This window comes from Peromyscus eremicus, chromosome 8a, assembly GCF_949786415.1.
Source record: "Peromyscus eremicus chromosome 8a, PerEre_H2_v1, whole genome shotgun sequence".
In the NCBI taxonomy this organism is placed as follows: domain Eukaryota; kingdom Metazoa; phylum Chordata; class Mammalia; order Rodentia; family Cricetidae; genus Peromyscus; species Peromyscus eremicus.
Window position 1 is genome coordinate 3,798,727 of NC_081423.1, and position 25,557 is coordinate 3,824,283.

At 45.7% G+C, this 25,557-nt stretch overlaps 1 protein-coding gene across 4 annotated transcripts in view; it reads left to right on the forward strand.

Annotated features, from left to right (window-relative positions):
• Positions 1-654: 654 nt before the first annotated feature.
• The window catches only part of Zc3h7a (zinc finger CCCH-type containing 7A), a 41,534-nt gene continuing 16,631 nt past the window's right edge, over positions 655-25,557 (forward strand). The window contains exons 1-10 of one of the 4 annotated variants that reach the window (XM_059269982.1): positions 655-771; positions 12,951-13,052; positions 14,388-14,427; positions 16,301-16,498; positions 17,597-17,755; positions 17,971-18,051; positions 18,141-18,179; positions 19,928-19,961; positions 20,167-20,450; positions 24,373-24,583. In XM_059269982.1, coding sequence (XP_059125965.1) covers positions 12,985-13,052; positions 14,388-14,427; positions 16,301-16,498; positions 17,597-17,755; positions 17,971-18,051; positions 18,141-18,179; positions 19,928-19,961; positions 20,167-20,450; positions 24,373-24,583 — 1,114 coding nt within the window. In that variant the 5' untranslated portion in view covers positions 655-771; positions 12,951-12,984. Of the gene's footprint in view, positions 772-892; positions 1,000-1,297; positions 1,521-8,402; positions 8,686-12,950; positions 13,053-14,387; positions 14,428-16,300; positions 16,499-17,596; positions 17,756-17,970; positions 18,052-18,140; positions 18,180-19,927; positions 19,962-20,166; positions 20,451-24,372; positions 24,584-25,557 lie in introns of those variants that run through there. The other 3 variants (XM_059269983.1, XM_059269985.1, XM_059269981.1) reach the window with 3 other exon arrangements.

The following is a 25,557-nucleotide window of genomic DNA, read 5'->3' on the forward strand; positions in this document are numbered from 1 at the left end:
GTGAATACAGCGAAATCTAAGTTGAAACCTGAAGACCACGGAGAACGAGGCTGACTATGGAGTCAGCGTTGTCTCTGCAGATCCGTGCCTACCATTCTTTTGTAAGACCAGTGCATCTTGTTCTCCAGATGATACAAATAGTGACTGTGTGTAGGGTATAGCACAACTGATGAGAATAAGTTCCGGGGAGAGTGACATCTCCAGCACCTGAATGAGTTTAGATCACCTCCCAGGGTCCCGACGCCGCCTGCCATTCACTTGAAAGGACACGGACATATGGTTGTTTTCAAGGTGATGCCAACAGTGACAGGGCGCAGAGCTGGACACACGGGATAAATTACTGCAGGGAACAGATTGCGGGGAGAGTGACACCCTGGTGCCCAGATGAATCTAGGTCGCCTCCCAGTCCCACTCTGGTGCCTGAGCCGCGCGAGAGAGGCCAAGGACCTGGGCTCGCGGCCGCAGGGCCGCTCACCCCCATCCATGCAGCCGCGCCGGCACCCGCCCATCGCCGCCGCTTCCGCAGCCCCGTAGTCCCGACGTGGCGCCTCCATCCCCGGTCTGACGCTAGCGGCGCAGCCAATGGCGGCGTTTGCGGGGCGGCGCGCGAGGCCTCCGGCCGCCAGAGGGCGCCGCCCCGAGCGTCGCGGGCTGGCAGCCGCCGTGGGTCGCCCAGGAAAGCTGCGAGACAGAGGGCGACAGCGGGTGAGCGCAGGTCCGGCTGTCGCCTCCGATCCCCGCGCAGCCCGCGTCCCGGGTGCTGACCCGCAGGTGAGGGAAGGGGACGCGCGGGCGCCCTGGGGGAGGCTCGCGCGCTCCTCGTCGCGCGTACGCGGCCACCGCCTCGTGCTCACGCGCGGCCGTTAACGGACTCAGGCGGGGGAGGGGCGCGGGCCCCGGAAGCCGCCCGGCTGCACTGGGGATCCTCCCGAGTCGCAAGCGGGGGGCGCGCGCCCCCGCCACCGGGATCGCTTGGCTCACGTCGTGCAGTCGCTTTTGGTGGTTTTACATTTTGTTATTTCCGGGTGCTGGGTGGACGCGGGGGATCCGGGTTAAAAGGTGTCTCGGTTTGGGGGCGCGCACGGTGCCTGCCGAGTGCGCGCTCGCCGGTTTCGGGTTCATCCCTGCGGGTTTTGCGCGCGGTGCACCCCGCATATGGGTGGCGACCGGTTTCCGGTGTTCAGCAGAGGTGCGGGGATTGCAAGGGGGTTCTCGGTTTTTCTTTAACCACCCTTAAAGAATAGAGACCTGTCAGTTCCCATTAGAGGGAATTTCCGGTTAAGGGGTGGTCAGCGCAGGGGTGTGGTCAGGCTGGAAGGTCCTGGCTAGGCCCAAGGGGTGGTGCCTGTGCTCTGATTGGGTGAATTTATTCCGGGGTTGGGCGTTTTCGGGTCCCCAGATGTTAAGGATCAAAAGGGTAAAGGTGTGGGGGTATTTACGACTGAGGGAGTCTGGTGAAACTAGACCTGTGCTGTCCGCTAAGGCGGTCACTGGTGACGTGGGGCCTTTGAACATCGAAGGTGGCAAGACTTTTGAGTTATTCTTCTGGTTTCTTTTTCTTCTCTTCTTTCTTCCTCTTTTTCTTTCTTTCTTTCTTTCTTTCTTTCTTTCTTTCTTTCTTTCTTTCTTTCTTTCTTTCTTTCTTTCTTTCTTTCTCTTTCTTTCTTTCTTTCTTTCTTTCTTTCTTTCTTTCTTTCTTTCTTTCTTTCTTTCTTTCTTTCTTTCTTTCTTTTTTTTTTTTTTTCGAGACAGGGTTTCTCTGTGTATCTCTGGCTGTCCTGGAATTCACTCTGTAGACCAGGCTGGCCTCAGCTCAGAGATCCACCTGCCTCCGCCTCCCGAGTGCTGGAACTAAAGGCGTGCACCACCACCGCCTAGCTCTGGTTTCAATTTTGAAGTGTGATTTGAGAGAAAAAAAGAACAAAAATGATCTCCTTGCTAAGCTCTTACTTAAAAAATCAGCATATATTTAGCAGTGTGTTAATTGAGATGATAGCTGTTGTGGCCATGTTAGAATAAAAACAATCTGGTCGGTTTCTTTTTACTTTCTTGTATGGCCACTTAGTAATTTAAAATGGCTTGTGTGGCTAGCATCGTATTTCGATTGGACAGCGTTCAACAGGAGCGTCCGGATGGGGGAGGGGCTGGGAGCCGCTGCCATCTGCTCTTCCTGATTCTCTGGAAGTGGCTGCCTTTCCTGGAGGACCTCAAGGAATCGAAGGGTCTTTTCACCCTCAGTTAAACTGAGCGGAGCTGCTCATTGTGTGTGTGGTAAGGTTGGGGTGGTATTCTTCATCTGTGCCCTAAATCAAGTGCTTGGACAGTTTTCTCTGTTGACCATCAGGGTGAGCTTCAGTTGAGAATCAGATTGTGTTGTTGAAGTTGAATATTGTGCAAAGAGCCAGTTGATTTAGTGTCCTCCAGATGAACTGGGACACTCCTTGGTTCTCCGTGTTCTTGTGAGTTTTGGTTGGGGTTGTTCTGACGACACTCCTTCCTCACTCCCAGACCTACTGGCAACAATGTTCATGCGCCAGCCGGCTGTAAAGCCTTGAGTTGTTAATAGTGACTGAGTTTGAAACCTGCTGATTTGGGTGTGTTAAATCCATTTGTAAGTGAAGAAATCGATTGTTAGACTGTCAGCTGTGGAAATAGTTTGAATAGGTAGTTAAGAAAGAAATAAAAACATGTCTCTGCTCTCTTGTCACAAATACTTGAAAATGGATTTTCTAGACAGAATACCCTGTGAGGAAGCTTTTGTCTTCTAGATAATACCTGGTTGTGTTTGTCCCAGCAAACCCACACTTTCTCCCTAATCTTCAAGTGTGGGGTGCTGTGGTCTCAGTCACTTGTCATAGTGAAGTGGGAGGGAGGAGGGCAGAGGGTGAGCCTCGCCTCACACAGTAAGCCACAGAAGTCATCCAAACACTTCTGAGGTATTTACAAATGAAGAAAAGTTGTTCGTGTGCTCTCACTCTCTCTCTCTCCACACACACACACACACACACACACACACACACACACTTTTTTTTTGAAACACCACCCACCGTGTCAGCTGGGCACCAAACTGGGGTCATCAGGCTTGACAGTAGTGACTTTACGTGCTGCACTATCTTGCTTCCCTCTCATGGCTTTCTAAGTGATTTCATTGATACATATTTTTTAAAAAATGAGGTACTCAACCTTGACAGGTTTTGCCCCAACAAAAAATTTGTAAATTTGCTTTTTAATTCTCCAAGTTCAGCAATGCGTTGTCTAGTTTATTTAGTAAGATCATGAAGCTTCTGAGCCATGGAATGGTGAGAGGCGAAAGTTCTGTTTCACAAGCAAGAGAGGATGTGACTTTGGAGCTGGGGGTTGCTTGGGCATGTCTCGTGAGAAGGCAAGAGATGTCAGCTCTTGAGCAGTAGGGCCTCCTGGGGATTTGAGACACATCATGACTGTGGTGACTCAGGCAGATTATTTCAGTCTTCTGTTGAATAATCCCAGGTTTGTACATGAAGATGCAGGGTTCCCTGTGATCTGCTCTGCTTGACTGGAGGCTGCTTCCCAAGTTTACAGGATCTGGAATCTCTTGGCAGTTTCAAAGTGAACAGTTCCCATGGGGGAAGGGAGGACTTAGCCCAAATAAGGAGTTACCTTCCTGGTGCTGTTTGGCATAGCCTCCTCCAGTTTTCAGAAAGTGAGATGCTGTCTCAGGGAGAGAGAAGCTGACTCAGGAAGAGAGAACTTGTTGCAGGAAAGAGAGAAACCTTTTCAGGGAATGGAGAAGCTGTTTCAGGAAGGGAGAAGCTGTTTAGCAGGGTTTCTCCACCTGGATTGCAGCAGGCAGGGTGTGGCATTTTACCTTCTTGCCCAGGGCTGGATAAGTGTTTGAAGAATCAGCTAGCGTACACTGTTTCAAGAAAGAGTCACAGCTGGGCGGTGGTGGTGCACACCATCAATCCCAGCACTCAGGAGGCAGAGCCAGGCGGATCTCTACAGGCACCAAAACTAAACAGAGAAACTGTCTCAAAAAACAAAAACAGGGTTGAGGATTTAGCTCAGTGGTAGAGTACTTGGGTGGGGGGAATCACGGGGAACCAACCAAACAAACAAAAAGAAAGGTTCACAGTAACACTACTTGAACCATTTGGTAGGTTTTTTGCTTTTTTTTCTCTCGAGACAGGATTTTCTCTGTATAACTGTGGCTGTCCTGAAACTTGCTCCTTAGACCAGGCTGGCCTCGAACTGAAAGAGATCTGCCTGCCTTTGCCTGCTGAGTGCTGGGATTAAAGGTGTGCGCCACTGCCAGTGGATACATTTTAAAGCAAAATTACAATAATACTAGACTGCTTTTTCTTGCACCCCTTTAAAAACTATCTTTTATTTATATTTTGACAATTTCATATATGTATATCTTGTACCTTGATCATATTTACACCTGGAATGCTTTGCCAGTCCCATAATGGTAGTTGAATCAGGGCCAGCTGGTGGTCTATTTGTTATCTTTTTAAAGATTTATTTATTTTATGTATGTGGTGCTCTATCTGTATGTATACTTGTCTGCCAGAAGAGGGCTTCATATCCCATTGTAGATGGTTGTGAGCCACCATGTGGTTGCTGGAAATTGAACTCAGGACCTCTGGAAGAGCTGCCAATGCTCTTAACCTCTGAGCCATCTCTCCAGCTCCCCCACATGAAGTATTTGTGTCTGAATATGTTCTGGCCAAGCATAGTCCATGGAGGTTTTCTTCTTGGGCATGTTTCCTGACCCCTCAGCTTGAGTAAAGATGCTTTAAATGATTGCTATGAGCTTGCCTGTGTGTACACATGTGTGCACAAGCATGTTCATTCCTTTCCTCTTGGGTGACCATGAAGTGTCCACCTGTGTCTGAGCCCAGGCCACCTGAGACAGGTGCTGGTCCTCCTCCAGCAGCCTGGAGTACTTGGTGCAGAATAGTGAGCTTTGCAGGCATCAGGCTAGCTTTGGAATTCAGCTCTGTGGTCTGGGTCCATTCTCTGTCCAGGGTCCCATCTTTGTACCCACCTAGTACCTGTCTCTTAGTTCATCAAGGTCAAATGACTCACTACCGGTGAAGCTCTCAGCACAGCCCGTGGCACCAGAGGGTGGCAGCTGCTGGTTCTGTCTCAGTATGTTACAGTAACATCTCACTTTTCGTGGGGTCTGTTCATTGGAGCTGGTTTCTCCCCATGCTGTGAAAGGTGAAAGGCCATGAATTTCACCATACTAGCTTTGTAATAGACTGAAGGACAATGTCTTTCACCTAGCAGACACTGACTGAACAGGGAATTAGAATGGGGATTCAGTGTGCTTTCTCTCTCCTCTCACATAACTTCCGGACAATAACAAAATTTTTAAACAGCTGATCTCTGAAAGGATATTCTAGCTTGTTAGAGTTTAGTTAATGGAACTAATTCCTACTTAACTGAGTTTTCTGTTTGGATGTGTACTGCTAAAAGCCTTCCTCCATTTATTTCTTTTAACCAAGGAGAAGTGTTGATGTTGGAATGCATTGCCATACTCCTTGGGGTGTCCCCTATGGTTTCGGGTTCTTTGTGGCTGTCTGTTTTCTTCTCACTCTAGTGCTTCATCCCTGTCTTGCTCCTCACGTGTGACTGCACCAGTCATTTCCTGCTTGGACACCCCCACCCCCGGGTTTCTCAGTGGAACCCTGGCTGTCTAGTTTAACTCCTTCTATAGACCAAGCCTGCCTCTGCCTTCCAGCCGCCGGGATCTAAAGGTGTGCGCCACCACCGCCCAGCTCCCGTCCTTCTCTTGCTTCATTTGTTTGCTTGTTTCTTTGATTGTTTGTCTTGAGACAGGGTCTCCTTCTGTAGCCCAGGCTAGCCTGGAGCTCTCCATCTTTCTGCCTGCCTCCTTTGTGCTGGGGTTCAGATGTGTGCCACCATGTCTGGCTCATTCTACTTTGTCTTGTGAGCAGTTGTACAGAGTTCTAATGTAACTGATCTTGGGACTTGTCATGAAACAGTCTTTTTACACTTGACTGCTTGGTTCATCATCATCCAGCTATTTAGTGAACTAGTTTATACATTGTTCATGTAGTCAGGACCAAGAGACAAGGTCCCTGTTTAAGTGACCAATAGAGGTCAAGGCAGCTATTGTGGCAATTTAAGGTGATAAGGGAAGGTCCCAAAATGTGTCTTTTAAGCCAAGACTCCAGGATGAAAAGGAGCCAGCTCTGTGGAGGACCGGGATGTACACTGTGGGCAGAGAAAACAGCAAGCATGATGCCTATGAGTACAGAGTACTTAGCCAGTCTCACAACCCCAGGAAGCCTGTGTGGCCTGGAGGAGGAGTGGTGTGCAGGGAGTGGGAAGGAAGGCTCCTTTAGTGCATAGCAAGGAAGCAAGGTTTTCTTCTAAATGCCTTGGCTAAATGCTTTGGGAAGGCACTGACGGCTTCTACCCAGAAGTGCAGTGATGAAGTTGGGGTTCTTACTGACTTGAACCCCTGATGCTCTTGTCTCCAGAATAGCTAGGATTACAGGAGTGTGTTACTACTCCCAACTCCTAAACTGTATTATGATAAGAGCCTTCCTTTCTTTTTTTTTTTTTTTTTTTGTTTTTTTCTTGTTTTCCGAGACAGGGTTTCTCTGTGTAGCTTTGCGCCTTTCCTGGAACTCACTTGGTAGTCCAGGCTGGCCTCGAACTCACAGAGATCCGCCTGGCTCTGCCTCCCGAGTGCTGGGATTAAAGGCGTGCGCCACCACCGCCCGGCAAGAGCCTTCCTTTCAATGTCCTGTGGGAAGTGGCTAGGGAGAGGACAGTAAGAGCACTGGGCTGGGCACGGGCTTGGGAGGAGGTCTTACAGGCCTGGGATGCCCTGTGTGTGTTCTTCTGATGTTCTGATGCTGTCATTAGTGGGATTTGAGAGTTGGTAGGATGTGGAATTGTGAAAGAAAGAACAGTGTACACTTTTGTTTCTGACCTGAGGAACTGGCTAGGTTTGGGAAGAGAATATACAGTTAATAGGGCCAATTAATTTAATTACCTCAGCAGTTAAGAGTATTTGCTCCTCTTGCAGAGGACCCAGATTTGGTTCTCAGCATCCACTGGGTGGTGTACAACTGTCTGTAACTCCAGTTCCAGGGGATCCAGTGCCCTCTTCTGACCCCCAAGAGCACCAAGCATGCACATAGTGCATGTACATAGATTCAGGCAAAACACTTATGCACATAAACTTTTTTTTCTTTTTTTTTGTTTTTTCGAGACAGGGTTTCTCTGTGTAGCTTTGCGCCTTTCCTGGATCTCGCTCTGTAGACCAGGCTGGCCACTAAGATCCGCCTGCCTCTGCCTCCCAAGTGCTGGGATTAAAGGCGTGAGCCACCACTGCCTGGCCACAAAATGGTTTTTATTTTAAGAGATAATTATAGACACACAGGAAATCACAAAGGGAGAACATAGAGTCCCATGAACCTTTACTCTTCTACTTCTGGTGACAGACACGAGCAGGAAAAGGCCGTGAGTGTAAGACAGTTTCCCATACATACTGTGCTGATTCTCATTAGCTCTCATTTGTATACACATGGGGCATTCTGTGCTGATTTGTCTAGAGGTGCTGGTTCATAAACCAGCACCTAAGCTGAGACAAAGAACTTTTTTGTTTTTTATTTATTTATTTATTTATTTATTTATTTATTTATTTATTTATTTATTTATTTTTGTGAGACAGAGTTTCATGTAGTACAGGCTAGCCTTGAACTCACTGTGTAACTAAGGATGGCCTGAAGCTTTTGATCTTTCTGCCTCCTCTTGGATGTTGGGATTATAGGCGTGTGCCACAGGCCTGGTTTAGATCAGGGGTTTTCTATAGGGTATCTTTGGCAGGACACACAAGAGACTGGAGGCAGTGATTAGCTGCCTTTGGGAAGGCAGATGGGACAGTTTTGGGGAAGGAGACATTCCTTTTTACTAGCCTAGTACCATATAAACAACCTAAGACACCTGTGTGACACCCAAGTGGATCTGTCAGGCAGAGAGCTGTCAGTAGTCAGGGGGCCTAGCTGGTGTCATTCATGTCTGGACATTGCTAGAGGTCCTCTAGGGAAGAGGATGGAGAGATCTGGAAGAGTCCAGATGAAGCTCGAGGGCTTGCCCAAGGGGAGGCGAGTGAAGACAGTGGCAGTGAGGTGGGGACAACCTAGTAAGGCCGTGAGAGAAGGTGAGGAGAAGTGTCATGGAGTGACAGTCAGGGAGGGAGTGCAGCCTTTGCTCTGTGGGAGAGAAGTGACTGTTAGATTTGCTTTAAAGAATTTTCATACTTGACCTGACAGGTGAGATATCATCAACAAGAAGGTGTGTTTCCAAGACAATGCTCCTCTGTTGCCCTTGGGGTGTGCTGACTTTTTTTTTTTTTTTTTTTTAATTTTCCCAGATGCAAGAAACTCAGCTGCATAACTTGTGGTAGTGGGGATTGCATTTGTGTTCTCCTTGAGAAAGAAAATAATGTTCTCAGCTGGAGATGGTGGGGCACACCTTTAATCCCAGCCCTGGGGAGGCAGAGGCAGGCGGATCTCTGTGAGTTCGAGGCCAACCTAGTCTACAGAGTGAGCTCCAGGACAGGCTCCAAAGCTACACAGAGAAACCTTGTCTCAAAAAACCAACAACCAACCAAACAAACAAAAACCCTGAGGCCAGACTTTAACAGGATTGAAGAGCAAGGTGAGCTGGGGTGTAGTCGGCAGGCAGTTGTCACAGAGCTGTTTAGTATTCAGGGACTCTGGGGTTTAGTCCCCAGCACTGCAGATAAATACATAATAAAACCACAAACCAAAAGTAAGGGGTAAACTAAAATAATCTTCTTTCTTTAAAAATGGAGGTGGGAGGTGGGGTTATTTTCTAAGCAAAATGAAATCTGTGGTGGAACAGTGTCTGCATACAGGAGAGAATGGCTGGGCCAGTATCTGTATCTTTCCAAGGTACTCACTGAGATCCACCTGCCTCTGCTTTCTGAGTGCTCAGATTAAAGACATGTGCCACTATGTCCAGCTACCTAATACTAATACACATAGCATCCTGGACTACACAGTGAGACCCTTTCTCAAAGAAAAAGGGGGTGGGGAAGATAATACTATGCATGCTGCTGAAGGGCTTAGGAATGAACTGTAATTTATGTCAAGCCACCCGTGTGTGTGTGTGTGTGTGTGTGTGTGTGTTCAGATGATGCCTTGCAGGAATGGTTTTTCCTGTCATAGTTTTCTGGGATCAAACTCAGATTGTTAGTGGTGGTGGCCAGTTTCTCTACCTGCTGAACCATCTCATTGTCCCTGTGGCTTACTTTAAATTTGACAAATAAAGTGAGTTGGTGTTAAGATAGGAAAGGCAGGTTGCTAAAGATAGACAGATGTAATAAATATTGAAAAATATAATTTGTAGAATGTAGGTAGTATATACATACATAGTCTTCATTGTAAAAAATGTTTACAGTAAATTTGGAATTCTTTATTAAGATTTTGAGCCTGGCAGTGGTGGCGCACACCTTTAATCCCAGCACTTGGGAGGCAGAGGCAGGCAGATCAGTGAGTTCGAGGCCAGCTTGGTCTACAGAGTGAGTTCCAGGACAGGCACCAAAACTACAGAGAGAATCCCTGTATGGGGGGGGGGGGTTGGGGGGGGGAGAAAAGATTTTGAGAAAAACTGAAAACATGATTGAAAATGAAATGCTGTTGCACTGTTGCTTAGATTTATTTTATGTGTATGAGTATTTTTCTGGCATGTTTATTTACCATGTGAGTGCCTGGTGCCCATGGAGGTCAGAAGACAGTGTCAGATTCCCTGGAACTGGAGTTACAGACAACTGTGAGCTGCCATGTGGGTTTTACTTAACCGCTGAGCCATCTCTCTAGCCCCTCACACTGTGTTTAAGTATTGCCTGATATACTAAACTTGGGGCTATTTGGGGATGAGGGGTGTGTTTCTGTGGTAGAGCATGCCTGCCAGGCCTGCCAAATGCATGGGAAGCCTTGGTCCAGTTCCCCAGCATGACAAACAACTTTTTGAGCGGGGCCTATAATTCCCAAATTTAGGAGAGGGAAGCAGGAGGATCAAGAGTTCAAGACCGGCCTGGACTACATCTGGAGTTCCCTCCAGACAGGGCTGCGAGGGTCAGACTTTATCTCAAAAAGTCAGGACAATGAGGCTCTGGCCTCAGTTGTCAAGAGGATTTTTTAATTTCTTTCCTTTTTTTGTTTTTGTTTTTCCGAGACAGGGTTTCTCTGTGTAGCCCTGGCTGTCCTGGAGCTCACTGTGTAGACCAGGCTGGCCTTAAACTCACAAAGATCCACCTGTCTCTGCCTGCCGAGGGCTGGGATTAAAGGTGTGTGCCACCATGTCCACCATATTTCCTTCTAATCATATGCTTGAATATTTAGCTCTTTGCCCCGTGCCCTTTGTAAGAAGTCAGAGTTCAAGGTGTTCTAGCACTTTCTAGGGAAATAGTTCTAAAGCTATAAAGTCCGATTATCATTAGCCAGGAGCCAAATCCCCATCCTCCCTGAAGAGACAGGGTCTCTCTGTAGCCCTGGCTGTCCTGGAACTCGCTCTGTAGACCAGGCTGGCCACACAGAGATCCACCTGCCTCTGCCTCCAAGTGCCAGGATTAAATAGGATTAAAGGCATGTGCCACTACTGCCCAGTGCAACAACTCTTCTTCTTCTTCTTTTTTAAATCAAAGATTTATTTATTTATTGTCTATACAGTGTTCTGTCTGCATGCCAGAAGAGGGCGCCAGATCTCATTACAGATGGTTGTGAGCCACCATGTGGTTGCTGGGAATTGAACTCAGGACCTCTGGAAGAGCAGCTAGTGTTCTTAACCTCTGAGCCATCTCTCCAGCCCTCAGCAAGTATTCTTAACATGAACCATCTCACCTGCTTCTTTTTTTTTTTTTTTTTTTTTTTTGGTTTTTTGAGACAGGGTTTCTCTGTGTAGCTTTGCGCCTTTCCTGGGACTCACTTGGTAGCCCAGGGTGGCCTCGAACTCACAGAGATCCGCCTGCCTCTGCCTCCAGAGTGCTGGGATTTAAAGGCGTGCGCCACCACCGCCCGGCCCTCACCTGCTTCTTAACTAAACTATTTTAAAAGCTGTTTAAAAATTCCAGAAATTTTACCTCATTACGGCCATTTTACTTCAGTGTTGTGAATTTAAAAAACAAAACTATTTGCTTTAATGTGTATGGGTGTTTTGCCTGCACACAGGTATAGGCACCACTTGCATGCCTGGTGCCCAAAGAGGGTGTTAGCCCTTGGGACAGGAGTTACATTTGTGAGACACCATGTGGGTGATGGGACTTGAGCCTGGGTCCTTTGGAAGAACAGCCAGTGCTCTTAACCACTGAGCCATCTTTCTATCCCCCAGTGTCATGGATTTTTTAAAAACTCATTCTGTAGATTTTCAAAGACATGAAAGTGAATTTCACAGTTAATCAACATTCTGCCTTTTCATTCTGATCCTCCTATTATAATTTGGGGGAATATACGATTTTTATTTATTTATTTTTAGTTTTTTGAGACAGGGTGTAGCCTGGATGTCCTGGAACTGGCTCTGTGATTAAAGATGTATGCTACCGTGCCTGGGGAATATTTGAAAGCAAGTGGTAGATGTCTTTTCTGAGTGCTGCCGTTACAGTATCAAATACAAATTCTTAACACTTGACAGTGTTGGAAAGACCAAAAAGATGCATGCCAGTCAGCCTCTGGGCATCCAGTCCTGTGTATCCTCAAATGACATTACAGTGGCAAGCAGTGAAACCAGAACATTTCAGCCACCTGCTTGAGGTGTCTCCAGGTCTGAACACATGAGCTTCATTGTAGGTCTCACTTCTCAGCCGAGGGTGATTCAATGCCCCTTCCCCTGCTGGCCCCCCAGGATGTTTGCTACTATCTGGAGATCTCTTTGATCATCACACCTGGTAACAAGAGAGACTGCTAGTCTCCAGCAGCGGAGAACACTCTATAAATGAGCAGCTATCAGCACTGAGACCGGGAAATCTAGAGTGGGGATCAGGGAATCCATATTTTAAAATTGTATGTGTGTGGGTGTCTTGCCCATGTATATCTGCGTACCACATGCATGTAGTGTCTGAGAGGGACTAGAAAAAGGTGTTGGATTCCTTGGAACTGGAGTCACAGATGGTTGGGAACTGTCAGTGTGCGTGCTGGGAATTTGAGTCCTGGAACAGCAGCCAGTTCTCTCACCCACCGGGCCATCTCACCAGCCACCGGAAATCTGTCCTTTATCTCAGTCCCTTTTCAGGGCTTCTGTTTAACTTGCTGGGAACTGCTCAGTGAAGGTTGGTCAGAGGGATGGATAGCAGGGGCATGAAGTCACTGTGTTTAGATCTATCTACACTGTTGTAAGGGTTAGCTCAGAAGCTCTTGCTCTGCTTACTAGGTTGTCAGATTCCCTCCAAGGCAGAGGAGGTAAAGTTTTCCCTTGTGGAGACCTTCCAGGAGCTGAGCATGGCTAAGACTGTTCTTGCTGCCGCTCACACATGCAGGTTGATGGGGAAGAGACAAAACCTGTGTCAAGAAGGGGATGCCTTTGCATGTGGACTGTTTAGGAGGGGCACTCGGGATCAGCAGAGTCACGCACCCTGACCAGTCTGAAAATAGCGTGCTGTGGACACAAGACCACAGGAACCCCAAAGAAAGGCCTAAAGGCTCCTCAGTGTCCAGGGCCTTTGGAGATGGGTGTGTTCTAGCCCGAGTGAGGGCCTAGAGTTATGGATTTGTTTGTTTGTTTTTTATTTTTCAAGACAGTTTCTCTGTAGCCTTGGCTGTCCTAGAACTTACTCTGTAGACGAGCTGGCCTCAAACTCACAGAGATCTGCCTGCCTCTTCCTCCCGAGTGCTTAGAATTATGGATGTTTTAGTGGGAAATCCAGAATTGCAGGTGGTGCAGTAATTTTGTGCCTTGTTTCTTTACAGATTGCTCAGTCAGCAAGTGGATGTGCGGGGTAACATGTCCAGTGTGTCTGAGGAGAGAAGAAAAAGGCAGCACAACATTAAGGAAGGTCTACAGTTCATCCAGTAAGAACTTGACACTTGATGGCCCACTAGTGTGCTGTCTGATGGCTTCTCCTGAATTAAGTATGGAGTCCATACATGTGGAAAGTCAGAGATCTCTTGGTGTTTTCTGTTGTGAGATAGAATCTCACACTGTAGCCCAAGAAAGCCTTAAACTCCTAACAGTCCTCCTGCTTCAACCTCACAAGCACTGGATTATAAGCATGAAGCACCCCCCATACCTAGCAAGCCTGAGAACTGTCATAGTGTTCAGGTTGGGTTGAAAATGACATTTTCATTCCAGCACTTTTTTTCCTTATCCTTTTGGGTATTCTTTTTGTTGTTGTTGTTGTTTTTCAAGACAGAGTTTCTCTGTGTGGCCTTGGCTGTCCTGGGACTCACTCTGTAGACCAGGCTGGCCTCAAACTCACAGAGATCTGCCTGGCTCTGCCTCCCAAGTGCTGGGATTAAAGGCATGCACCACCTTTTAGATATTCTTTTTTTTTTTTTTTTGGAGCTGAGGATCAAACTCAGGGCCTTGCGCTTGCTAGGCAAGTGCTCTACCACTGAGCTAAATCCTCAACCCATGGATATTCTTATATTCTTCTTTTTGTTGGTTTTTAGGGCTAAAGCCCTTACGTTGCAGCCCTTTCCCTCAAATTTGACTGAAGAATTGAGATGTGTTCCTATAAGAGAAGCATTCTGGTGAATTAAACATCTGGAATGAACATCGGTAGCACAGAAGGCTTTTGCTGTCAGGCCATGCTGTTAAGGGACAGCACCAGTGGCAGACAGCTTTTGCTTGGGGACATGTCCAGGCAGAAGGGTCTCTTTGTTCCTTCTGGGGAGGAGACACTGATCAGCAATAAATCAGATCAGAAAGTGTCAATTTTTAATCTTTTTGGTATTTGAAGAATTAGGTCTTTTTTGAAAAGGAGTAGATTTGAAAGAGAAGTATTGTACTTAAGGAAACAGTAGTTGCTATGGTAGTCCATACCTGAAATACCTCAGCACTTGTAATTCCTGCACTCAGAAGCCAGAAGAGAGTGTTGTTGGATCTTTGAGCTCCCATGTGGGTATTGGGAACTGAATCAGGGTTCTCTGCAAGAGCAGCAAGTACTTTTAACCACTGAGCTATCTCTCCAGCCCCTAAAAAGTGCAGTTAAAGATAACTTCTGGCTGAATAATGCTGATAAGGAGCCTGTCATGGTGGAGCATTCTTGTAATCCTAACACGTGGGATGTGGAGGCAGGCTGATCTCAGTGTGTTCCATGTCAATCAGGGATACTGTCTCAGAACAAATGAACAACACTTGTAGTAGATCTTGGTAATTACAATAGATTTGTTTCTTCTTCTCAGGTCTCCGCTGTCATATCCAGGGACCCAGGAGCAATATGCGGTAATGACTTTGGGAAGGGTTGTGGCTAGTCACAGTAGCTCAAGAACTATAATCTGCAACATGATTTGGCAAACCTTGGCCTTGGGTGTCACACCTGACCTGACCAGCTGCCCTCTTTCACAAATAAAGCTTTATTAGAATACTATAGCCGCAGCCATTTGTTTATATATTCTCTGTGGTACTTTCGTGACACAGGACAGAACTTAAATGTCCCATAGTGCTTTAAATGCTCACTTTTTGGCATTTATAGAAAAAGCTTGCTAGCCTCTTCTATATAGGACAGCCTTTGGGGCATTTTTGGACACTTGTCTTGCATTTTCTTTCCTGTGTTAGTGTAGTCTGAATTAGTATGGATTTTGAACCCTCTGCCAATTAACTACTATTCTATTTTATTGATTGGTTGGTTTTTTGAGACAGGATTTCTCTGTGTAACAGTCCTGGCTGTCCTGGAACTTACTTTGTAGACCAGGCTGGCCATGAACTCACTGAAATCCACCTGCCTCTGCCTCCCAAGTGCTGGGATTAAAGGCGTGCGCAACCATTGCCCAGCTAACTACTATTTTGTCAAAAATAAGTGGAGTGGAATTGAACAGAGAGTGTGGGTGTCATCATTTTCAATTTTGATAAGTCCTGAAAGCACTGAAGGAGGGTTGTTTAGAGGGCGGGAGGGAAGAGCTGGGATGAACTGGCCAGACATAGGAAGAAGGTGGCCACTCCTTTGGACCTTGGACTACAGCACTGTGGCTTGGAATCTCTGAAGGTGTGTGTTTCCAAGTGTCCACATTCCTCCTTCCCTGTGTTCAGTTCCTCCTCTTCCTCTCCTCTCCACACTGAGGAGAGTCTGAAAGTATTTGAGCTGAAATACCCGGAGAAACCCTTTTGTTTTCCACATGTGGAACTGGGCCACAGATGGCATTAATGCTTGCTTTGTTCCCTGGCAATCTAGTCAGTTTAAATGTGTGTGTATTAGGGCCAAAAAAGTTATCTGATCTTATGATAGAAAAGGTACATATCAACAAATGGGTGTAATCACTCAATAAGCAAATTACTTAGCCTCATCTCCTAAATCAGGAAATGATCTAAGCAAATAGCTTATAAAAGAAGAAATACAGGGCCAGAGAGATGGCTAAGCATGTAAAGGCACCAGGCACCAAGCCTAATGACTTGAATTTCTTCCATGGGTTCTGCATGGTGGAAGGAGGGATCTGACTCCCCCAAATTCTTTGACCCCCACGCATGCACGGTAGCTTGTATAAACCACTCCTCCCCTCCTCCCAGTCCCCCACAAATAACAATGTTTTAAAAGAAGAAATGTAAATGATGCATAAAAATGTGGAAAGGTTTGACCGCGCTGGTGAAGATGTGCAAGTATAAAGGGTACCATGCATGTGCGCATGCTTACATGCACGTGCTCCCTAGTGTGCTGCACAGCAGCAGTGGAAGCCCTTGTTACTATTGCCTGTCAGAAATACTCGTCAAAGACTTAAACTAAAGCTGGGCTTGGTAGCTCATGCCTGTACTCTCAGCTCTTGGAAAGCAGAGGCAGGAGGATGGCAGCAGATTTGAAGCCATAAATATTAAATGTGCTCTCTTGACTGAGGACTTGCACCCAGTGTCTTATTACCTGCACAGAATCAGACACACACATACACTTACAAAGTGCTTTTAACCTTTTTTTTTTTCCTCAAAAGGAGAGTGAGTTTTCTCTTGCAGAAGTAGGCAAGATGAACTTTTAGCAAGGCAGCAGTGGCAGCTTTCTTACAGAAGTTCTGCCCTGCTGTCCAGCAATGCTTTCTGAAGTTTTAGGCATTATCATGGTATTTACTTCTGTCTTACCTTGTTCTGGCTTCAAGAGGTAATTTTCTCTTTTTAGGTGTATTTGCATGCTCTCGTGAGAAATCTTTTTAATGAAGGAAATGATATTTATCGGGAATGTGATTGGAGTAGCTCTCTAAGTCAGTACTCAGAAGCTTTGAGTATAGCTGATTATGCAAAGTCTGAAGAAATTTTAATTCCTAAAGAAATCATTGAAAAACTTCATATAAATCGTATTGCCTGCTATTCTAATATGGTGAGTTGGGAGTTTTAAAATTAATTCTAGAGCATTTTCTTCAGAGATGTAGTACGTTAATAAAAAGTCATTTTCCTGAGTTTTGTCCTGGACTAGATGTGGGACCTAGCACCTGCGCTTTCAAGGCCGTAGCATGATATTATAGGGGCATCTACCGCCGAGCTGCACCCTGACCCTCTAGTGCTGTTCATGTGTACTCGAGGATGGCTAATGTTGCTTTCTATAATGTATTCCTGATCAATAAGCTATTTGAAAGTTACGTTATACTTTTAAAATTGACATATCAATCAGCATTGGAGATTTGTGGAGTACCATGTGATGTTTAGTGATGTGTGTGTGTATACACTGTACAGTGTTCAGGGTAAGAGCATGGGCAGTCCCTTCCTTTTCTTCTATTTTTTAAATTTTCTTTTTACAAAGAATAGTTGTTATAGCTCTGTAGTCTTGGAGGGCTTCCAGGTGCCAACCAAGAGCAATATCTTGCAAGATAAGTTTGCAGTATTTTTGTTGTTGTTTTTTTATTTTTATTTATTTATTTACTTAGTTTTTTTTTTTAAAGATGTATTTATTTATTTATTATGTATACAGTGTTCTGTCTGTACACCAGAAGAGGGCACTAGATCTCATTATAGATGGTTGTGAGCCACCATGTGGTTGCTGGGAATTGAACGCAGGACCTCTGGAAGAGCAGTCAGTGCTCTTAACCACTGAGCCATCTCTCCAGCCCCCTGGCTGTTTTGTTTGTTTGTTTTTAAATACGTTTTCTTTCTCACAGGAAATAAATATTTTCCTCCTCATTGTCATCACTGCTTTTTTAATCCAGGCTTTCGTCCTTGGAGATCTAGGGCTCTGTGACAAAGTACTCACATTTGTCTGATATAAGATAGGGAGTACGTAGATATTCATGATAATTTTCTACTTTTATATATGTGGAGTATCCTAACAAAATCACTCAAATGAAAAATATCATTGTGAACTTCGAGTTTAAGTTGAGAGTCATAGAATGGGGTCACACATTTGTTTTTGTGTATGAAACAGGCATCAGAGTGAGATATTAATCATGTGATTCTGGCTTTCTCTTTTGGCCTTTCCCACCAGGGTTTCCATGATAAAGTTTTAGAAGATTGTAATGCTGTCCTCAGTATTAATGCCAGTAACTGCAAGGCTCTGTATCGGAAGTCTAAGGCTTTGAGTGACTTAGGACGTTACAGAGAGGCCTATGATGCTGTAGCAAAATGCTCCTTAGCAGTGCCTCAGGTATGGAATGGATACTTTAGCTCACTTGTTTGCATCTGAAGTATTGGACTGCTCTCATGTATCTCCATAGTACGTGAAAGAATTGAGTGCTCATGCAGCCTTCAGCCTGCCTCAGTTCAGTGTAATAGCTAATCAGTCAAGTGTCTAGATGGAAATAAAACAGCCCTGTTTGCTTGTTTCACTGCAGATATATTCATGATTGTTGCCTTTTTTAGGATGAACATGTAATAAAACTAACTCAAGAATTAGCTCAGAAATTGGGATTTAAAATAAGGAAAGCATATGTTAGAGCTGAGGTAAGTCAAACTTCTCTCAGGGTTTTTTCATTTTGTTTTATAATCTTGAGTCAGTTCTGTTTTGAAATTGCATTTTCATTTTATTTCAGCTCTCACTGAAACCAGTTCCTGGAGATGGAGCTGCCAAGGTAGGGTTATTATCTGTGCAAAAATCATGCTTCTGAGAAAAGGAGGGTTGGAAATCTTAGCAACTGTGCTTTTTGTAGTTTTAATGTGTGTGTCTTTGATGTCTCAGACTTGAAACTGGCCATGGCTTCCTGTCACTTGAGAGAACAAAACAATTCAAATTTAGTCTTAGCCAGCTCTTCCTGCAGGCCACTGGAGCCTGTGACAGGGTGTGAACAGATGCTCAGTTTTCTGTGAAAATCATGGATCCAAGTCAGATACTAGTTTTGAGAGATATTGGGGTTTAAAAAATAAATTAACAACAACAACAGCCAAAGGCCAGAGAGATGGCTCAGCAGTTAAGAGCACTGCTGCTCTTCCAGAGGACCAGGGACCAGGGTCAGTTCACAGCACCACATCGGAGTTTACAACCATCAGCAACTCCAGTTCCAGAGGAGCTGATGCTGTCTTGTGACCTCCAGGGCACTAAGCACACATGTGGTATACATACATATACACACAATAACATGAAATGAATACATCTAATTTTTAAAATTAAAAAAAAAAAACACGTCAGTAATGGCTATAGATTCCTTAGTCTCAGGTCTTAGAAGGCAGAGGCAGGAGGATCTCTGTGAGTTCAAGATCAACCTGGTCTACATAGAATTCCAGGCCGGCCAGGACTACGTGGTAAAACCCCCCCCCCCCCCTTTTTTTTTCTTTTTTGAGACAGGGTTTCTCTGTGTAGCTTTGGAGCCTGTCCTGGAAAAGGATTTATTTATTTATTATGTATACAGTGTTCTGTTTGCATGTATGCCTGTAGGCCAGAAGAGGGCACCAGATCTCATTACAGGAGGTTGTGAGCCACCATGTGGTTGCTGGGAATTGAACTCAGGATGTCTGGAAGAACAGCCAGTGCTCTTAACCACCGAGCCATCTCTCCGGCCCCTTCTCTCTTTTTAAACTTTAAAGTCTTGTGGTTGATGGGATGGCACTAGCCATTGTGAGAGTCTGGTGGATGGGGACTAGATTAGTCCCTAGTCTCCTCTAACTAGCCTTTGAGAAATGTGTGTCTGCTAGAAGTACACAGTGTTTCCCAGTGTGGCCATGCAGTCTTGTGATCCTAGGAGAGTGAGGCGAGTAAGGACAACACAGATCTGTCTTCAAAAGAAAGTAAAAAACCAGGTCTGATGATACCTGGTAATCCCAGATATGGAGGCAGGACGACCAGAAGTTTAAGGTCATTCTCAGCTACATTCCGCGTTTGAGATCAGCCTGTGCTGCATGAGATTGTTTCAAAAGAAGAAGAAGAAGAAGAAGCAGGGCATGGTGGTGCATACTTTTTAATGACAGCACTGGGGAGGCCGAGGCAGGTGGATCTCTGTGAGTTTTAGGCCAGCTAGGGCTACATAATGAGATCCTATCTCAAAACAACAAACCAAAAGAGGAGGAGATAAGTGGTTTGAATGTTCTTTTGATTTTAGTATCATTATCAAATGGCTTTGCAAACCTGCATCACTCTTTTTTTTTCTTTGTTTGTTTGTTTTTGAGACAAGGTTTCTCTGTGTAGCCCTGGCTGTCCTGAAACTCGCTTTGTAGGCCAGGCTGGCCTCGAACTCACAGAGATCCACCCACCTCTGCCTCCCGAGTACTGGGATTAAAGGCGTGTGCCACCACTGCCTGGCTTGCATCACTCTTTTAAGATGAGTTTTTCAGACTGCTTTAGAGTTTAGAATCCTGAAAACATGATCATTATTGCTTTAATTTCCAGGCTGTGAACTATTCCGTGGAAGATATTGAGCCAGGTATGTTTTTCTTGTCATCTTAACCTTCTGAAATATGCCTGCCAGTTTGCCCATTTTAGACTGTGTTTATTATATCGTATTGTCAGGTGAGATTGCTGTGTGATGAAAGCAAGACTGTGACTGCTTTTATGTCCTCTGTTATTGGCTATTAGCACTCTTTGTAATACAGTGGCTTGGAGTGAGCAGATTTCTATGTCTGTTACAGATTTATTAACCCTAAGGCAAGAAGTGCTTCCGGTTGTCTCCCTTCCTACATCCAGTTTTCCTCATGATATTGGGAATGAGCTGGCCTCAGTTCCTATTATGCCTGTAACTTCTGTTTTGCAACTGCAAGTGGATGAGAGCCCACTGCCATCCACAGTGTTTGCAAATGGAGGGAAGGGCCCCTTCACACTGCCAGACACCTTTGTAGATGATGGAGACATTGTCCTTGGGGATGACATAGACGATCTCCTTGATTTGGCCCCAGAAACAAATGATGCTGTCATGGTGAGTTTCACTATTTAGTTTCCCTTTTAAAGAATGTGGGTGGTGGTGGTGGTGGTGTAGTATGTGTGACGTGTGTGTGTGTGTGTGTGTGTGTGTGTGTGTGTGTGTGTGTGTGAGAGACATATGTGCAGTTGCCTGTGGAGGCCAGGAGAGGGTGTCAGATCCTGTGGAGCTGGAGTTACAGGCAGTTGTAAGCCACCCCATGTGGATGCTGGAAACAGAACTCAGGTCTTTTGGAAGAGAAATGATCTTAACTGCTGAGCCATCTCTCCTGCTCAGTTTAGTTTCTCCTCTCTCTTTCTTTTAAAATTTTTATTTATGTTTATGCTTTTAACAAAGGTTCTAGGGATTGAGCTCATGTCCTCTTGCTTACATGGCAAGCACTTTACCCATGAAACCATCTCCCCAGCCCTACTTTGTCTTCTCAAGGACATAGTTACCTCCTGTTTAAAGTATAATGCATCATGGTAGATAACTTGTGTTGCTTCTAGGATTCACTTTTGCTTTCTGACCTTGACATTTTCTTTGCTTCTTCTGAGGAGATAACAGATAACTGGATAACATGGTCATTGCTGAAATAAAAGAAAGGAGTGTGCTGTCTAGACGTTGATCAATGTTTCTGGAATGGAAAGGTTGAGCATAACATTCTGATAGAGAATAGGCATTCGAGGGTTTGGGAGATGGCTTGGAGTAAAGAGCTTGTCATAAAAGCAGAAAGACCCGGGGGAAAAAAGCCAGGTGTGGTAGCACCAACTTGTAATCGCAGAGCTGCAGAGGTGGACATGGAGGATCGCTGGGGCTCACTGGTCAGCTAGCATAGCCTCGTCTGTGAGCCCCAGGTCCCAAAAGACAAGGTAGAGGAGTTCCTCAGCAATGATACGTAAGGCTGAGCTTTGGTTTCTGGCTTCATGTATATACTCAGGAAATGCGCCCCCTCCCCCATCAAAAAAATAAATCTTTAGCTAGGTGGCACATGCCTTTAATCCTAACACTTGTGAGGCAGAGGCAGGAAGATCTCTGTGAGTTTCAGGATAACCTGGTCTATATTAGTAGTTGCAGTCCAGCCAGATCTACATAATGAGACCCTTTCTCAAAACACATACACACACTCTCTCTCACTCACTCACTAAACATGTGTGGCTATCAGATAATACATACATAATAACACACATATGTAGCTGGAGAATTTCTCTCCAGCTCCCACCAAGTCCCACCAGTCCCGGAGCCCACTTATTAAACACACAGACTCTTACATTATTTAAACTGCTTGACCATTAGCTCAGGCCTATCATTGTCTAGCTATTACTCTTATATTTAGCCCATTTCTATTAATCTATACTTTGCCACGTGGCTTGTGGCTTACTGGCATCTTCACATGCTGCTTGTCATGGCAGCGGCTGGCAGTGTCTCCCTCACTCAGCCTTCCACTTCCCAGAATTCTCCTCTCTCCTTGTCCTGCCTATACTTCCTGCCTGGCCACTGGCCAATCAGTGTTTTATTTATACAGAACGATATCCACAGCACACATACTCACTCTCAACTAAACATATGTGTATACATAGATATACACACCAGATAATACATATGTAACAGCACACACATATTTGTTTGTATATATGTATATATGTACACACACACACACACACACACACACACACACACACACACACACACATATTTGTATGAGCTGGAGAAATGGAGAAATGGCTCTTCCAGAGGACCCAGGTTTGAGTCCTAGCACCCACATGGCAGCTCACAACTGTTTATAACATCAGTTCCAGGGGATCTGATGCCCTCTCTGGCCTCTGCAGACACTGCACACATATAGTAAACACATACAAATATATACACATACAAATTACTTCGCTTAAAAACATTAAACCTTATAGCTGGGTGGTGGCGGCGGCGGCGGCGGCGGCGGCGGCGGCGGCGGCGGCGGCGGCAGCGGCGCACGCCTTTAATCCCAGCACTCGGGAGGCAGAGCCAGGCGGATCTCTGTGAGTTCGAGGCCAGCCTGGGCTACCAAGTGAGTTCCAGGAAAGGCGCAAAGCTACACAGAGAAACCCTGTCTCGAAAAAACAAAAACAAAACAACAAAAAACAAACAAACAAACAAACAAAATTAAACCTTATAACAAGAAATCCACGGAGTCTGTTTAAAGGGCAAATAATTTATTAAGGGAAAAACTCACAGGACAGAATTGACACAGGTTCTGGAACACTGTTCCTGCCACCTGAATCAGTCCCTCATCCAAGTCCCACGATGGAGATGGAGCCCAGAGAGAGCTGCCTGCGTGTATCTTAGGTCTTAAGGGTCACCGAGAGGTCATGCCCCAGGGGCATGTACTTCAAGGTCATAGGCATGTGGGGCAGTTACCTGCTACATCTCTAGGGGTGGTGCTTCAAGGTCATAGACAAAACAGCTATCCACTGCAGAACCTTGGGCTGGAGAGATGGCTCAGCAGTTAAGATCGCTGGCTGTTCTTACAGAAAACCCAGGCTTGATTCCTGGCACCCATATGGTGGCTCACAAATGCCTATAACTCCAGTTCAGAAGACCTGATGACTCTTCTGGCAGGCAAAACACTCACATATATAAATAAAGGTCTTTTAAAAAAATTAAATCTTTTTTTTTAAGTTTACTCAGTGGGTAAAGTGCTTGCTATGCAAGGACCTGAGTTGGACTCCCTGGCACACACATGAACAGTAGGCATAGTGGTACCTGCCTGTAACCCAGAGCTAGGGAATGCAGGCCCGAGTGGTTTGCAGGGGCTTGTTGGCCAGCCATCCTGGCTGAAACAATAAGCTCTGGCTTCAGAGGAGCAGCCCTGACTCAGAATGAGGTAAGGCAGTTGAGGACGTATCAACCTGGCGTCCACACATGCCACACATGCATATACCACACACGTGATTTCTGTCTTTTTTACACATTTGTGCACATGGGGGAAGTGAGAGAACAGCTTGCAGGAATCCTGGGATCTAACTCATGACGTTGGGTTTGACAGTGAGTGCTTGCTGCCCCATCTCCCCCCCCCCTTTTTTTTTTTTAATTTTGGTTTTTTCAAGACAGGGTTTCTCTGTGTAGCTTTGCGCCTTTCCTGGAACTCACTCTGTAGCTCAGGCTGGCCTCGAACTCACAGAGATCCGCCTGGCTCTGCCTCCCGAGTGCTGGGATTAAAGGCGTGCGCCGCTGCCGCCGCCGCCGCCGCCGCCGCCGCCGCCGCCGCCGCCGCCGCCGCCGCCGCCGCCGCCGCCTGGCAACCCCATCCCCCCTTTATAGCAAATTTGACAAGTTTAAAAATAAATACAAAATAAATAAAAGTGTGAGTTCAGGGCTAAGAATGTAGCTCATGATTTTCTAGCATGCATGAAGCCCTGGGTTACACCCTCAGTACTTGTGGTGGCACACACCTGTAATCCTACCATTTGGGAAGCAGAGGCAAGAGGATCAGAAGTTCAGTCATCTATAGGGACATTTACCTGAGACTGTGTCTTTAAAAGTGTCTCAGCTAGGAATGGTGGTGCACGCCTTTAATTCCAGCACTCAGGAAGGATGGATCTCTGGGAGTTGGAGGCCAGCCTGGTCTACAAAGCAAGTTCCAGGACAGCCAGGCTGTTACACAAAGAAAACCTGTCTGAAAAAAAACAGAAAAAAAAGTCTCCACCAAGACTCAATCTTGTAGTTGTCAGCTGGATTTTAGAGGATTCAGTCCACCCTGGCAGGGTGGATGTAGAATGGTGGGCAGAGAAAAGGGCTTGCACAGAACTGCTCTTAAGGTTGTTGTAATGGACTTCCTTTGGATGCAACCCTCTTGTGCAGTACAGTTCCTTAGTTTGGGGGTCTGTTTTGATATGCTGGTGGTAAAAGCAGGAAGCTAAGCTGATGAGAGAGGCCCATGAATTTCTTCATTTCTTCTCTTCAGCCCTCCACCCTGGGCAGAGGCTCCCTCCCGACAGCTAGTGTGGCTCCTAGCTTGCCCTTCAGGACAACAGCGTCCCTGCTTGGCACCTTGCCTGTCGGTGCGAGGTACGCTCCTCGGCCCTCCTTTGCAGAGTTGTATCCACCTCTGACCTCAACCTTGGGAGACTTCTGTTCTTCTCTAAATTCATTTTCAGTGACTGAGTCCAAACGAGGTAAGACTTTCTCCTAAATTATAAACAACTACAGTCGATTTTCTCAAAATGAAAATGTATATGGCAATTTTGTAAAGCATTTTTAGGTGGTAGTTTCTTCAGTTGTTCTCATTGTGGCTAAAGTATAAAGAGGGAGCCCTTAGGTTTGCATGTGGCTTCACTTAACTGACATCCTGAGAGTAAGAAGCAAGGGCATGAGGTCGGCTTGGATGTGGTACTGGTTTTAGATGGTACGATTGGCTAAGCTGGTGTTTGTTGTTTGGGGGTAAATGTCTTGAAGTGTATTCTGCTGTAAAAGTCCCATTTTAAAGGATGTGAACTGGCAAACATTAAAGCTAGCCTCACATCTGGGTCTAATATAACATTTAGACATGGCTGAGACTTCATCTGTGGAGCTCGGCAACCTAGGCCCTCATTTTATCATAGAGTTCTGAGATCTTAGTCTGGCCAATACTAGGCTGAATAATTGGTTTTGGGTTTTTGGTTTTTTTTTTGTTAGTTTGCTTTTGTTTTTCTGGGGTACTAGAGATGGAATCCGAGGCCTACGCATATTATGTAAAGTGCTCTACTACTGAGCTATGCCCCGGGGCCCTTACTACATCCTATAAATAGTCAGAAAAGTCTTCATATTTTTTGGAGATACTGATAAGTAGTTAAAGGGTAAAAGTCTAAATGTCAGAGATTTCCAGTGAGAAGATGGGATAGAGAATGGCAGAGGGAAGCAACTGAATGGTAGACTAGGATGAGGCAGCCCTGAGCCTCTGCTGCTCATGTCAGGGAGGAGGAGGCGCCTTTCTCAGCTGGAATGTGGGTTTTATTTTCTTAGGTTTGTCTTAGTCCCAATCAGTAGACCCTGCCAAAGATAATTTCTCCAGTAATGGCTAAGGGTTACTTAGGCCCTTGGCTTCTAGAAGGGAGACCTTCAGCCCTCTTTTGTCAGTAGTGAGTAAGAAAGCTTATAGGATTGGGATGGG